General features: G+C 43.8%; 1 protein-coding gene and 1 long non-coding RNA gene across 11 annotated transcripts in view; one reads left to right on the forward strand and one right to left on the reverse strand.

Annotated features, from left to right (window-relative positions):
* Nucleotides 1-7,120, reverse strand: part of Gpr155 (G protein-coupled receptor 155) — a 45,016-nt gene extending 37,896 nt beyond the window's left edge. For 3 of the 8 annotated variants that reach the window (NM_001276444.1, NM_001190297.2, NM_001276443.1), the window contains exons 1-3: nucleotides 6,864-7,079; nucleotides 3,394-3,557; nucleotides 2,423-2,907 (exon numbers count right to left, since the gene is read on the reverse strand). In NM_001276444.1, the coding sequence (NP_001263373.1) occupies nucleotides 2,423-2,876 (454 nt within the window). In that variant the 5' untranslated portion in view covers nucleotides 2,877-2,907; nucleotides 3,394-3,557; nucleotides 6,864-7,079. Of the gene's footprint in view, nucleotides 1-2,422; nucleotides 2,908-3,393; nucleotides 3,558-4,666; nucleotides 4,792-6,863 lie in introns of all 8 variants that reach the window. The other 5 variants (XM_006500104.2, XM_006500107.3, XM_006500108.4 and 2 more) reach the window with 3 other exon arrangements.
* Nucleotides 7,121-7,448: 328 nt separating this feature from the next.
* Nucleotides 7,449-16,098, forward strand: part of Gm13707 — a 45,017-nt gene continuing 36,367 nt past the window's right edge. For all 3 annotated transcript variants that reach the window (XR_866429.3, XR_866430.3, XR_374648.4), the window contains exons 1-2: nucleotides 7,449-7,955; nucleotides 9,049-9,174. This is a non-coding gene — a long non-coding RNA (predicted gene 13707). The remainder of the gene's footprint in view (nucleotides 7,956-9,048; nucleotides 9,175-16,098) is intronic.

The raw sequence follows: 16,098 nt of genomic DNA on the forward strand, positions 1-16,098 counted from the left end.
GCTAGGAACCTGATCATTACCAATTTACTGACAGAACGTAGACTGTAAGAAAAGCTGGGATAAAAATAGCTTGGCATATATATTTGATTTGAAAAGTGTCTTAATAGAGAAAGTAATTTATCCAGTAGCTTTTTTCCACTTCTGTTCTTTCCCCCCCTTTATGGACTCACTCATCTGTGGGTGCATCCAGAGGCTAGAGGAGGATGTGTGAGCCTACAAAGAGACAGGTCTCTCACTGAACCTGAAGCCTGTGTCAGTTAGGCTGACTGGCTAGTGAGCTCCGGGGCCTTCCTCTCCCCAACCCCCCAGCACTAGGGTTCTAGGTAGGAAAGGCCTGCCTTTTTTTTTTTCCCCTCAAGCTGGTAAAGAAAGGCTTTTATTATGGGCAAAGCAACACACACAGAAAGCAAGCACACAGAGTACAAGGCCTTTCACACAGCAGAGGAGGGCTTCAGAAAGCTAACGCCCTCGTGCCTGGCCTGTATGTGGGTGCTGGAAGTTCAAATCGAGGTCCTCTTGCTTTTGCAGCAATCATTCTCACTAAGCTACCACCCTACCCCCTCCTGGACATGGCTTTAAGGACAAAAGCATCGGATTCCATCTGAAACTGCTAAATTTACAAAGGTTGGTTGGGTCTTCTAAGATAGGCTTACCCTGTTATGTAACTGTGTGGCATGAAAGAGCATCTGGGATACAGGACCAGAAAGCGGAGAGCTGGGTCTCGGGCACATGTCAGCTGCGTGACCCTAAGACAACCCTGTAACCCTGCCTCCTCATTTGAAAGTGATAATATGTGCCCTATTCAAATTATAAAGCCCCCTGTAAACTATAAAGTTACCAATGTTAGTTCTCTTTCTGAGCGCACTAGTTTATAAAGGCATGAAACTATATACGTGTAGCTCAAGTCTAAAATAAGAACAATATTTACTAAATGCTTAATCAACACGGTGGCCATGAGCCACTTCTGGCGTCTTTATACTACAAATCCTTCACCAGACTACATTCTTGGTTCTCTTAAGGAGATAGACAAACATTAACCTCTGCTGTGCAATTTCAGTTTAAGGTTTAATAAAGGAATACCTACAGAGCTTCTAGTTACAGACTAATTTCCTGAGAGCCTTGAGCCCTGCCTCCCTCTCTGTCCCTTGCTTTACTCAGTGTTATCTCATCTCCGTGGTATTTTTTTTCCATGGCTAAGATGGGAAAAGGTGAAAAGGCAAAGTTCTCTCCAATCTTTTTTGGCGGGTGGTGAACTGACTGGTTGGAGGACGATGAGATAAGCCGAGGGTGCCTTAGAGTTCACCGTAGGTTTCAACTGTACAGTGTATCATCCCACTGGATCTCTGCTCAGGCTACTCAACATCAGAGAAGCCTGAAGCCAGCTCTCGGCCAAGCACCTTCTCCCCAGGCCTGCCCCTTACCTACTCTTTGGCCCCGCTGACATTGAGTAGGTTCTTAGTTCAATCTTATAGATTATTTTCACTGAACTATAAGTGCAGTGTGTTTGAGAACTCTGTTCCAGGGTCTGTGCCCAGCAGCTGGCTCAGCAGCTGGCATGTAGCACTCTCCCATAAGCAACCCAATGGAGAGGCAGGCCCAATAGCCCCCATGCTGTGCTGCGTGGTTAAAATACATACAACTTGAATTTTTAAATATGAAAAGTGGTTTCTAGGAATGGTAGTGTATTCCGAAAAGCAGAATATATTTCCTCTCAGGAATCCTCAGCCTCTCAAATTAGTTTATTATTAGTTTATTGTCTTAGCAGAAAACGTAAAACTCGGCTGCGTACACAACCGTAACTGCAGGTGCCGCAGTGTCCTTGACAGCCCTGACCTTAAACAAGAATTTAACTTCAATATAACACGCTAAAAACTTCAACAATGAACTCATAAACTAATTTCAATGTTGAAATAATCTATGTGTTCTAGAACACAAGACCAAGAATGGTGTGGGGAAAGCCACTTGTAAATTCCCACTGCGGACATGTGGTGGTGGCACTTTTTAGAGACATAAGATTTTATTTTTAAACATAATTTAAGTCAGGGTGTGATCCCTTCTAGGAATGAGATTTCTTTACATGAGATAATTGAGAAGAGATAGAAAGGTTCCCCCCTAAGGTCTTAGGATATAGCCATTTATTTTAGGTAGATAATTAAATGGTCCTTAAACTCTGAAATTAAAAAAGAAAGTACATTCTAATTTAAGACAGCTTTAAGAAAAAAATTATGGGTGAGTGGGGAGGGGTCTGGGAGGAGTTGGGGGAGGGGAAATTGTAATCTGAATATATTATGTAAAAATATACTAATATAGTTATAAATAACTAATATAAAACCCTAACAGATGCTTAGATAAATCAAAAACGTATGTTACCACATACAATACTTGGATTTTTTTTTTTAATTGAAGAAGAGAAATAACTTACCTATAGGGTATCCCAAAGCAAAGTCATTACTCTGTGTAGCAAAAATAGGGAATAGTCCAGCTTTGCTAAACCGGCTCTCAGGACTGGCCACCAATAAGGTTAATACACACACAATGAAAAACACGGAGGCTTTGCCAATTAAGACGCTGTAGAGAAAAGCCCAGTCCACGTTGGAAAAATTAAGCACAACCATGTTTTTGAATAATAAGGCTGGAAGGGCAAATCTGGAGACGAAATTCCCCAGTCCTTTGGCCTGTGTTGAGGTTATGATATTGGCCCTTCCTGCTATGTAGCCACAAAGGACTATGCCAAAGCACTCCAGTAAGGCCGGGAAGAGCCGGGTTATCGACATCGAAGGTGGATCGCCGGTGGCATTAAATCCATGAGAGGCAGGCCAAGTCGCATTCATATCACCAGCAAGCGTTGAGTTCTTTGCTGAGAAATAAGAATCCATTTTCTCTCTCCCTCCACTTCCAAACTGGCCTCTGCAAAAAAGAAGAAAAGAAAACAATTCAGTGTTAAGACCAGCCACAGACTGAAACAGACTGTGGCAAACCTGAACTTACTCACATATTAAATGGCCAAACAAGTGCCCACCCTCTCTTCAATCTCCACTGGGGGAAAGACGATGGGAAAGGGGAGAGGAAGGTACCTCACTCTCAAAGGTAGGTCAGCTCAAAATATTTATGTTACCACTCTATTTTTAGAGTCAGACGTGCATAAAATAAGATCCACAAACAATACAGCTGCAGTGATGCCCTCTGGTTCTTTCTCTCCAGGGTTCCACAGCCCACCTCCATCTAACGGACAAGAGGTGGAGGCCCACAGGGTGCCAAGGACCCACTTGTACCCAGATTCTCCGACAGAAGTTCTCAGGGATAGTTTGAGGGGTCACACTGGAACCAAACGGTCCCTTCCAGCCAGTGGCTATGCTTGAGCACAAGGGAGAATCACAGTAGGGCAGGACTTACCAACTTGGAACCCCAAACTTGAGTTTTTGTGCTTCACCTTATCATCTGTGAGGTGCCAATATCAATGTCTACTTCAAGTAGAGTCCTTGCAGTCTAATCACAGCCGGCACATAGTAATCACTTATCCAAGCTGAATATAACTTTTGGTGGAGTATGAGGAAGCCCTATGAAAGAAAAAAATGATAGAAAAATGTCAGTCTACCAGCCTTCTCTTAGTTCCTTTTATGTAAATACAAACAGTAGCCTACAGTCCCTTGATGCAACAGGGGACTCTGTGCATGGAGTGCCCTCTAAAAGGCTCTCTACCATTTGCACTGCCCACGTAATTAGCACCTACCCAGCCACCAAACTCAACCATATGGTTTAGAGCCATTTCATCAAGTGAGGTTTCTTTAATCGCACAGTTAGGCATGATTTGTTCACAAATAAAATCATGATCCTTCCCTTTAGTCTGTTTTTCTCAGTTTGCTTATCCCAAGGCCTTCAAACTGACTTATGTCTGTTTCCTTTACCAGACTTTAAATGTCATAGCAGCAACGTCTTTACATACTCATGTCCCTAATATCTAGCACAATACCTGGTACATAGGAGGCATGGGGTGGGGAAGGCTTGATTCATTAAGAGTCTTCATTAAATTCATTAAATAACAACCTGTTCTTAAATCGGCCTCTTCTCCCCCATCGGTTCCCCCTTAGGTATTATCTAGCTCATGACTGGATTATCTTTCTTTTCTAGGTGATAGATGTTTTTCACAGCAGGAACAGCCCCCAAAATACAAACTGTATTCTGACGTTCTAAAGCTGTTCATGAGATTTTGAAGAGCAAGTTCTGTGTGCTAATGTGGCAACTGTCACACTGCCCCCCTCTTGCTGCCAAAGACACAATGAACACAAACTTTAGATAATCCTGAGGTGAATTGGCTTTGATTAGTAATTTGAAATGAATATGACAGTAATTGCCAATTTCTAAGTCCTTGTTCTAGGTTTACCATCTAAAGTATCCTTATATAAGATGGTAGAAAAAAATCTGGTGTCATTTACAATGCTTGGGCTAAGTTCTCAAACACCCACACCACATTCAAAAGACGTGGGTGGCAGACCAAAGAGCAACTAATACACAGGGTTCTGTAAGAGAATATTCCCTGTGTTGCTTTCTAGAAACCAAACCCTTTTAAAACCTTATATTTAATTGGGATTAAGACAAGTATTTCCTTTTTTCTACCAGGATTAGGCAGGAGTGGTCAAGAGAAACAAATCCTACAATATTCACATACTTGATCTTTCCAAATAAGCACTGAATTACACAGGCAGGTTCTGGTTGGCACACAGTCATCCTTGAAGTTGCTGGTCAACAATCAGACTTGAGTATGAAAACATTGGCGCCCTTAAGAAATGTGTCCTTAGAAAGGGAGTAAGGAAGGGGGTAAGAAACTGGTCCAGCCTTTTCCAAAGTTCCCTAGATTTCTTTGCTTGAATAACTCACAATCCCTATTTTTCTTTGCTTGGATATCTCACAATCCCATATTTGGACAACATAAGAACAACAATGTAACCGTGGGGGGTGAGGGGAGGAGAGAGAGAGAGCGCGCGCAAGCGCACATGCTTAAACAACAATCTTAATTAACAATAGATAATGAAAACTGTTGTAGACTTTGAACCTTAGCATTTATCAACTCTTTGGGTCAATTACTTTGCCTCCCTGAGTCAGTTTCCTTAACTGTGAAACGAGTGGGAAAACTCCTTAGCGAAACACTATATGGAAAGGATGTACTGTGCACAGCTCATCACAGAGGAGGTCTTCATGAAATGGGAGCAATAGTTCTAATGCCAAGTATGGTGCCCCATGCTAGGAACCCAGTCCTGAGAGACAGAAATAGGAGCAATACAAGTTCAAAAGCAACCGGGGCTGCATTGAGACGATGTCTCAAAAAACAGACAGCGTACACAGAATAAACCAAAGTGGGTAAGAGAGGTGGGTAGAGAGACTGCAGACCTAATGATAATGATTAAAACGGTAACAAGGTAAACAGCATTCATTGTCACAAGTAGCTATACAAACATGCCTAATATTAAAGATCCTCAATAGTAGACATACTAGATATTCCACAAAGTTACGAGTTTAGAATGTGTTATGAAGTTACCAGCCTCTGTTTCATACCCAGCAATTAAGAGTTGAATTGAGTTTGATCTTAAGTGGCTATTGACAGTGAAGGTGATGGCCAAGAGGTTTAACAACTTCCAGGTTCAACTTCCAATTAACTGAAAATTAAATGAAACTTTTTAAAAGTAATCTGTCCTTTTCCCCCTTTCAATTTTTCCAGTGTTATAAACAGTTCCCGAGGCAAATGAAAGTTAAAATGACTTCTAGTCTGACATAATGTCACACACCTGTAATCACAGCACTAGTGAGGCAGAGGCAGGAAGACCATGGGTTCAAGCCCAGCTACAAAGAAAAGCCAGCCAGGACTTAAATTAGCAGCTGTCTCAAAATAAGGAAGGGAGAAAAAAAAAAACTAAAAATAACTCTGAAGTTTTATCTCATACCATTTTAAACATGAAAACAAAACAAAACGAAAAACCGCTTCTTATGCACATTTTAAGATTAACAAGAACCACAACAAAGGAAGTTTTAAAAATGTCATCCAGTCCTTTAAACTACAAAAACAAGACTTGTTGCAGAACAAACAAGTTGTCCTATCACTGGAAAAGCCAATTCACTGGGCCAGACACTAGAAAACGAAGTATACAAACCATCTAGTCGCATTACATCTGACTTAGATAACATGACCAAAGCACTGAAATTGTAGGTTAAATGCTATTAAGTTCAAATGTGCTGCAGTACTGACTTGAAAGAAAAAGCTTTAAACTGAGGCTGTTCTCTTCTCAAACACTCCTATCCTTTAGACAGGAGAAAAGCCTAATGCCTTGCAGCACTATAAAAAGCACTCTTCAACATCAACAGGCACTCCAGTCACTGCCTTTTCCCTTGTCAATCTGCAGGATCAGACTTTGGCCCGCCAAGATAAGGAGTGCAGAGTCCCTGACCAAATAGATGATACCGAGGGCAGCTGACACCCGTGGAAGTGGAAAGCCAGGGCATGGGAGTCACAACGTCAGGTGCTCCGTAAAGAAGTATGGGAGAAAATTTGGCGCAAAGATCCCGAGGTGCTCAGGAGGGGCAGACACGAAGGCCACCTTGGGCTAAAGTAAAAAGTCCGAGATGACAATGTGAGCACACGTGCAACGGGGTGCTTCGCACCCTGGGGACCGCAGCTCTGGCACCAGAGGGGACAAGTCGTCCCTTGTGAGCAGACCATCTCCAGTGTTCCCGCAGGTTTCAGGCGCAGGCTCTGTGGAGCAGAGGCGGACAGGCGCAGCAGCTAGCCGAGGCGCCAGGGCAGCCTGGCGCTGCCCACTGGTCCGGACCCCAGGGGCAGGGGCCATTGCAAACGCAACTGGGGCTCATCTCACCTGCTAGGTCTGCAGCTCCGGCTGCAAGGAGAAGGAAGCCGATGCTCACAGAGGGCCAAGCAGCGAGCACACCGCCGTCATCTCCCGCCCCGAACCCTCTTGTAGCGGCGTGTGCCAGCGGCAGATGCCCAACCACGTTCCGAGAAAGGGAGGGGTGAGCCGCTGCGGTCCTGTCAGCTACCTTAGGCGTCTGCAGCCCGGTGCCTCCTCCCCGCCTCCGCCCCGCCTTCAGGCTCCGCCCCTGGCCTGGAGGTCAGAGAAGCCGGTCTCCATTCTGCCGTGAGGCCCCGCCCCCAAGCTCAGGACATGGCCCCGCCCCGCCCAAGGCCCCGCCTCCAGCATGGAGGTCCGCGTTTCAAATCTCCACCCCGCCGTCAGGCCACACCCCTAAGCTCCAGTGCTACACTGCACTCCGCCCTGGGGCTCCACCCCAAGGCCCCGCCCCTAGCCAGAAGGCCCGAATGCGGGTCTCCACCTCGCCTTTAGGCCCCGCCCCCAAGGACAAGCGACACCGCTCCACCCCCGGTGCCCGAGGCCACACAGCCCAGTCCCTGCCCTTATGCTTCGCCTCCGCCAAAGCCACTTGGCCGCCGGTCTCCCGTAGCTGTACTTCCGGCTTTTCTCTTCCCACAAGATGGCGGCCGGGTGGGGATTGGCAGTATTGGTTTCCTCCGCCTCTGCTCAGACTCAGGAAGGCCTGTCATCATTTCGGTTAACCTCAGCTTCCAGTAATCCTGTCAATTCCTCTCCTGGTTAGCCTCGTCATTGCATAGTATAGAGTTATAAATGCAAGGATGTGAGTTCAAACCCTGCCTTCTACCTTTCCCAAGCTAGCATGATCTTGACCTTCCTAAATCAAAAGAGATTAAAATATAAGCTTTAGTTGTGTGCTTGATTTAGAATACATTGCCAGCAGCGACTGCTTCTTTTTCTGTTGTGGAGGAACTCTGGCTGTATGCTCTTAGTTTACAGACAGGAATCTCCTAGTATTCTCGGAAGTCTACTGGGGCTTCTCGAAGTCAACGTGTGAAAATGAAGACATTTTCTGAAACAAAAAATATTTCTAATTTAAAGCCTGATCTCAGTGATTTTGTAAGTATTTCTTAAAAAGAAATCTTGCTTTGCAAATTTTACTGTTTTGTCTGGCCACTACTATGTCCTATTAATCTGTGCAGTTTTAGTACAAAGTACAGTACTATTTGCACCTTTAAATTAAGTTACTATATGGTTTACTAAGAAAATAAAAGCCGGGAAGGGAGATGGGATGGGGGAAGGGGGTTCCGAGGGAAAATGAGGAAAGGGGATAAAATTTGAAATGTAAATAAAGAAAATATGTAATAAAAAATGGGAAAAAAAAAGAAAAGAAAAGCCAAGAGCTGGCTTAAGGATATGAAGCCTAAGGAAAGGTGAGCAGAATTGAAACTATTTTTTAAAATGTAGCTTACTCCCTTTTGGTTCATTTTTTGTCTTTCTCACTTTTAACTATTAACCTAACTGCAAAAAAAAAAAAAAAAAAAAAAACAATACATCTGTTATCTCAAGGCTAAATGGATTCCTGCCTTGAAACTATGAACATTAGTCAAACTAAATATTTAGTGAACTTTGACTTTTAAAGGATTATTGAAAGACAGGCCTAGAAAGGAAAGTTAAGGCCAACCTGTAGGAGTTCCTTGTGTTAGCTTAGCTTAGTTTATCCTCTGACAGCACAGTAAGATTGGTACAATTTCCCCACACTGGAACATGTCAGTGGATTTTGTGCCTTATGATCTGGAAGCCTTCCCAGGATAAGTGGAGAGATGAAAGGCAGAAAGGACAGTATGGTGACTTTGGGACTAGCCAAGACAAGGAAATAACCTACTCTGGGCTAATGGTAGTACAAATGGAGTAAGTTTGAGGGGTGTTACAGAAGAACTGTAGAGCCGGACAGCTGAGAGAGGTAAAGAAGAGGAGGTGGGGAACATTAAGTTTGTTCTCATCCACTAAAATAAGGAGAAAGAAGCCAGGTAGAGAGCTTCTAATAGATTTCCCAGCTGTGAAATTCTGCTATCTGGAAATGAAGAACTATTTCAATGCGCTTACAAAGGAGGAAGGGGCTACAAAGAGTGAATTTGCTTCTAGACCTAAAATTGGAAACCCTGAGGCATTATCTATAACAATCTCTTGGACTTATCCTTCCTTCCGTCAGAGGCGCTGGGAGTTTAGACATCTGATTAAAACCCCTTGGGTCAGATCCCACTCCTGGAGGGAAGAATGAAGCGCTTCAGTGTTCTGTGAGCTGACAGTTCTTAAGAAGGCATCAGCACACGTCCATGTGAGTGTACAAGGTTATGTCAGCAATCCATTGCTATTCACTTGATATGCCCGTGTCTGCTTATAGTTAGCCCTCTCACCTTTCTGCTTGTTCGTTTTATCTGAATTATGATTAGACTTTAAAAAAAAAAACCAAAAACCAAAGTCTACAAGTCATAAGGTACTTTCTTTGGTTATAAGGAAATGGTGAACAATACTTAATAATTACTCTTTTATTCAACTACTATTTGTTAAAACAGATAAGCATAAAAACCCACCATAAACTGAAATAATTTAGGAACACTGACACGGTGTGGTATATAAACTTAAAAAAAGCAAAGGCCTGCACTTGTAATCTTTTTATCCTTAGAGCTTAGACGAGTGCTTTCTTTGACATATGATAGGCATTCTATAAATGGCTTTTGAATGGCTGAATAAATTATAATTGCCTTCCTTGCCTACCAGCTAACCAGGAGGTTGAAGTGTTCTATTCAGTGTGGGTTCCTTGCTATAAAGAACTGTCATGTAGCTATTTCACTCAGTAACTGATTTCTCCTTTTACTCAGCTTTCCACTTGGCTTAATTTTGTAGCCTAATTTTAATATGCATCTAAATGGTTTACTTCTTTGTCGTAAATACTCTAACTTAACTTAATTTCAGGTCGTTTTAAGGCCATGAAAATTACCTCTGCCTATGCTTATAGGTATGCATGCTTTCACGAGCACCTAAGATGTCATTGTTTCTCCTCTCCCTTTCAAGGGATACTGAAATACTCACACAAAGGCAATGAGAGGAGGTGGGGCCTGACCATCTCACCTGGCTATTGATTTTATTACTAACCTCCAGTAAGGCTCAAATCTGAATAAAGAAGGGGGGCTATTGTTTGCACCAGCATTTAGAAAGTCAAGCAGAAAAACCATGAAAACAGAATTAGGTTGTGAAACTTCAAGTAAAATCAGTGAATTAGATTAAGACAGGATGCAGAAACCATAAAGTAGAATCGTGGTGAGTTTGGGGGCACAGCCAGTCTGTTTCAAGACTTAGTTTCTCCATACTTGTGGTTTTCTTTTGACCACTTTATTTTGAAAGAATGCTGAAAAGAAAGAGACGTGCTTGCCTCCTCTTTGAGCCTGCAAGGGAGCCCACTTTAACAGGCAGTTTCAAAAGACAGAATCTGCACAAAGCATTTTTAAATTCAGGTGGTGTCTAAGATGAGACACTAAAACTAACCACTTTTGTATACCATAAAGTGAAGAACTTCGGATTTTTACCTTTACTTTGGAGTAATAAGGTTTGTTTTTTTAAGCTTTTATTTGGCAGCTTCTAGGTAGAACACTGGGGTAAAGTGCACAAGGAAGGAGAAAGAGATTCGGGAAAGGGAGATTTTATATCCTCAGCTCAATCTACTTAGACCCCCTGAAGTATTCAGCTAACTAATAATGTCAAGAATATAGTTTAGGAGGTCCAGTCTCCTCTGCTAGGAGGGGCAGGTCCTTCCCCTCTTTTGGATGGATGTCCACATTGTTCTCACCATAATTTTGTCTACCACCGTATGCCATGACTTGCCATACAATAAGCACTTGATAAATACTTTCGAGCTGGCTGACTCTTTGGGTACAACCTAACAGAACCATGAATGCTATTATTTAGAGAGTCATTTTAAAAATGGAAATACCTGCTCTTTCATGGGCTGCCTCCTTCACTGGAAATGAAAGTAGTAGCAGGTGGCGTTGGAGTTACAGAACTTAACTCTCTGTTTGGTATAAGAGTAACCAGATATTGTTGGGTTTTTTTTTTGTTTTGTTTTGTTTTTTTTTTTTTTTGGAACTGAGAGTTGCTGGGACAATAAATGAGAACTCATCCTTGGCTGTGACACAGAATAAATATGACGACCAAATCTGTTGTGCAACTCTGTTCTCTGCATATGACAATGCCTGCCACAAGAACAGAGAAGATATGATTGACCATATCTTCACCATATTGAGCTCTTAACTTTCTCTGCCAGAAGGAGTGGGAGGAAGGGTCACTGGCCCTCACCTGAGATCGTAGCCATGCCCCTGGTCCTGGATCTCTCCCACGCTCAGCTGTGTATAACCTTACCCAACTGCACAGCCTGAAAAGGGTGCTAGAGAATAGAGGTGAATGGCTATCTGAAGACGGCATTCCATCAATGTAGCTTTAGGAGTTTGTCACTCGTACTATGTGAGAATTTGAGATGCTATTTATCTTCATAACCACACACACATGGAACCATGGATTTGGCCTGGCCTTGATGTCTTGAGATCATAGGTTTTTCAGGGTAGAATCTGTGGCTCCTGGGGCACTATAGGCCTTTTAGTTTTTCGAGAAACTCCCTCGGGCAGTGAGGTGTTCATGCCAGTTTTTTTTTTTTTTTTTTTTTTCCTGTATGTTCTTTTACTCGTCAGGGAAGCATGGAAGCTTGTTGGGACAATTGCTCTCAGACATTAATCTTGTGCATCCTGTGCACACCATTGTATCCTGGTAGCTACAACTGTATTGATCCTGGTAATCACCACTACACCCTGTTTCTGTTAAAGGTATAGAAAGTCTGATGACTCTTAATAAATTTGCCACAGCTTAAGTTTGCTGTGGATCCTCCAGTTGGCCTGATTTAATTTGTTGCAGCCATATCAGATGGCCTTGGGCAGGACAGAAGCATGGACACTCACAAGCACGGATTCCAGTGAAATGGAGACCCCTTTACTTCTCCCTTCACCTATTCAGCACAGAGAACCACCACTTTCCTACTCTGTCTAAAGTCCTTTTGCTCCTGTGGGAAGAGCAAGGCCAGGAAGGCAGTGTAACGATCACACAGAGCCTAACCTGTGAGGAGACTGGAGAAGAGAATGTTTTCATGGAAACAGATAGATACCCCAAGTGGCAGGGCACATCATTGAAAATCATTCCAAAACAACTCACAAGAAGTCTCTTCTCTGCTCTTGGAAAGCTTAGAAACAGTCTCAGTGAGCTAAACTACCCCTCGGAAGCTGTTGGGCGGGACTTACACCAAGCTTGTAGGGGCTGACTGCTTTGTCAAACAGCATTTCTGTAGTCTCCTCCTAATGCCTCAGTCTTAATGTGCTTTCAGTATTTCCTTTCTTTCTCCCTGCCCCCCACCCCTCGTGTGTGTGTGGGGGGGGGGGTGGGAGGGGTTGTTGAGGTAGAGTTTCTTTATGTAGCCTTGGCCATCCTGGAATTTACTCTGTAGACCAGGCTGGCATTGAGCTCAAAGATCCACCTGCCTCTGCTTCCCTAGTGCTGAGGTTAAAGGTGTGTGTAATCACTGCCTGATGCTTTCAGTATTTCTACCGTCGTTTCTCTTTCTCAAGCATTTTTTCATATGTCTCAGTGCTATGACCCATAAGGCTTGGGTCTGGACCCTTGACTAAGGGTACTGAGGGAGTGAAGAAATTATAGAGACGCAGGTACACACACAGAAAAGCTGGGGTCAGGTTGGGTACATGTGCTCTGATGGAGAAAACGTACTTCAGCCAGCAACCTGGAACCTTGGGGTGTTTACTACATATGGCATAGAGGGTGGAGTTGGCCAGTCTCCATAGGAGATGTCTGTAGACAAGCAGTCTCAGGCTGTAAACACCTGGCAGGAGGAAGCTGCAGTTCCTAGTCTTTGTCTAAATTGGTTCATTGTTTATAAACATTCATACTTGGTCTAGGAGAAGAAGGCTGTGCCCCTTTTGAGCTTGACCCATGTGGGGAAAGGCTCTGCCAGTTTTCCGGGGGTCCAAGGCCTTGGTCCTCATCATGGCTGTTCCCATGTCTACAATTCATTCATTTGGGGCCTCCTCTGCTCCCCAAATCTGTTTTCTCATCTCTATTGTTATATGCAGGTGGCAACTGGTGCAAACAGGTTACTCAATCTCCACATGATTTATTTAAAACAGTTCTATTTATGAAGTCCTAGAAGAATCAAATGAATGAAGAGAAAGAAGAATGTGGTAGTGATAAGCAGCCATAAGGATTACCAGTACTCTTATTTAATCACAGCCAAAAATCCAAAACTCTGTCCTGCTAATTCCCAGCCAGGCCTTCGGATGTGAAGAACATAATTCCCCCAAATACAGATGCCAGGGGCCCCGGCAGAGTTTCTAAATCAACATCCTTGCCATCATGCCCAGAATGTGATGTCCGTGTACATGCATACACATGAATGTGTATCTATTTACATATAGTGCATTTCAGCTTCTACAGATATTCTAATGCAAATTCTACAAATCACAAATATGCCCCCAGAACAGGCATGGATATATGTATAAGAAGAAGACAGAAGTATTGTTCTAGATGGGGAGAAACATTCTCACAATAGGAAAAAGGCATATGGAATCTGGCATCACCCTACAGAGCTCTGCAGCAGTGACAGCTGCTAGTGCCTTTTGGTTTGTGTGGGAAAGCAAAGCAAGACAACTGCTGTCCCCACTGCTGTCCATCTTCATGCCCGTGGTCACTGCAGTGCCATTTCTAAACCCCACTCAGAAACCCCATGACATAGGTACAACTGGATGAAGTAATTTTCTGATCCGTAGGCTGTACTGTGGGTTATGCAGCAAGTCTCCAGTGTGGTCATTTCACCATCTCTTAAAATTTTAGCTTTTGAGAAACGTTATAATTCCTCTTATTTTTTTCCCCCAGAGATGTTATTTTCTAAAACATGGCCCTTGCCTAATCCCCTTTGCAACTTGTGTGTTTGGTGTTTCATGTAAGAAATCCCTCTGTGCCGAGTGAATGACGACCATCTTGCTTTTTTTTTTTCCCCTTTGAAAGCTGTGCCTTTTAAAAATTGTTCCACTTGGTACCATTATTTAAATGCCCATCTGTCACTGGAGCCCCATTCTAGACCCAAAGCTTAGAAAACTCCTTCACAACCAGAGAACGCCTCAGGAACTCCTCATACAATCAACATCAGAAGTCTCCCAACAGAAAATCAAATAAAATAGAAGAAATGTACAAAGAGATTTTTAAATCTACAAAAGGTGTTCAAGGAAGATAACAGACTAGTATCAGCTACTAGAAATACAAGTTATCTCCCAGTCAATGTATTTTTTTCTTCCACACTGAAGATATAAGACTGATAGCATGTGTGGCCCAAAGGATAATAATCACTCCCTCCATGGGTAGGTGATTGTATGTTTGTCAAGTGTCTAGCACAATTCTCAACCTATCTAATGTCTGCCAGGGCCTTGGAGGTGCCCTTGAACAAGTCACTCTACAGTTCCATGTTAGGTCTAATGAAAAGCCAACCGTCTCACAGAAAGAAAGAAAGCTTCAGACGAAATTCCTGGAGGGTGTTCCCACAGCTGCACCCTGTTCTGGCCTCTCACACCCACCGGCTCTCCCCAGTTCTTGGCTCAAATTTGGAGTTAGTTAAATCCCTTGTGATCGTTCATCCCTGCTGTCTTCTCCCTGCCCTCAGGATTGCTTCAGATTCCCCATTGTCATCAACTCGGCGCATTTATGCACTGTGCTCTAGCCCGTCAGAAGCAGGGGGCCTCGGTGTCAGCTCCTCGGTCCCCTCTCTACCTTCTGGAGACTGTCACTTAAACCAGTGCAGCCAGGTTTACAATTCTCCCCAGTTGTTCCAACAGTCAATAGTCATCCTAGCAAAAGAGCCATCTTGGAAATGAAGTTACCTGTGCTCAGAACCAAGCCCTGCCGGGCTTGTTTTCTTCTTTCCAGATGACTGGTACTTAGGTGGGCCCAAGTGATGATTCTTCTTCCCAGCATCTGCCTTCCCATTTGTCACCACACCCCTCCCAGAGGAAGGGGGAGGGGAGTAAGGTGAGATGGAAAGAGCTACTTAGGCTGCTGGCAGATGGCAGGCGGTCCTTTCCTACCTCACTAACCTGTGCCCTTTTCTTCCAAGTCAGCTTCCTCAGTATAACAGCACACACTGGTACATATTCCTGCCATTTGGAATATATCCTCCCTGGAATAGCCCAGAAGTCCACTGCCCTGAGATCTTGGATTCCAAATCTCAGACTCTCCTCTGTGCCATGCTGTGCATCCCTTTGCAGTGTTCTACATAAAGGCAAGGTTTATGATCTACAACATCTCAGGCCACAGAGATCCTACCTGTCACAGAGTCCTGGCCACCCCACAGAAGTGCCCAAAACAGCATCAGGAATTGAGAGGCAGAGGCAGGGGATATAGCTCCTTTGGTAGAGTGTTTGCCTCATATGCGTGGTACACTGGGTTCCATCCTCAGGACCGCATAAATTGGCTGGAGTGGTATACACCTACATCGTCAACAATTAGGGAGTAGAGGCAGGAAGATCAGAAGTTCAAAGGTCATTTTTGGCTATAGAGCAACTATAAGACCTTGTCTTTCAGAAGGGAAGGAAGGGAAGAATAGATGGAGGGAGGAAGGAAGCAGGAAAGGACAGACAGGAAGGGGGGGGAGGAAGGAGGAGAGGGAAGGACGAAGGAAGGATTGATTGATTGATTGTGTCTGAAGCTTTCTTCCACTTTCTTACAGCCTCATGTTCTAAGAGTACTCAATGTTCCCTCTTTTCACATAAACCTCAACCCAGCCAACCCAAGTTACCTTTTTCCTTCAAGCCTTGCGAGTCACTGCAGTTACAGTTTGCACTTCTGTCCTGGGCATAAGCACTGCATTACTTAGGAGTGACAAACTCAGGCTTCTGCAGGAGATTTATGCATCGGTCGCCAGGAGCCAGCATGTGCCTTGACCCAGGTGAATGGACTCTCTGCCTATCCAGACACCTTGCTGACTCTAGTAGAGTAGCCACTGGGGATTCCTAGATGACGTGTCTCCTGAGGAGAACCCGGCTTCTGGCAGCCCTTCCTCACTCTTCAGAACTGTTGGGCTCTTTGGTAGGCACTGGACTGTCTAGAAAATCTTAAAGCATATTGTGTTTGTTTAATTTCTACTGTTCACATAATGAATTAC

This window comes from Mus musculus, chromosome 2, assembly GCF_000001635.26.
Source record: "Mus musculus strain C57BL/6J chromosome 2, GRCm38.p6 C57BL/6J".
Lineage (NCBI taxonomy): Eukaryota > Metazoa > Chordata > Mammalia > Rodentia > Muridae > Mus > Mus musculus.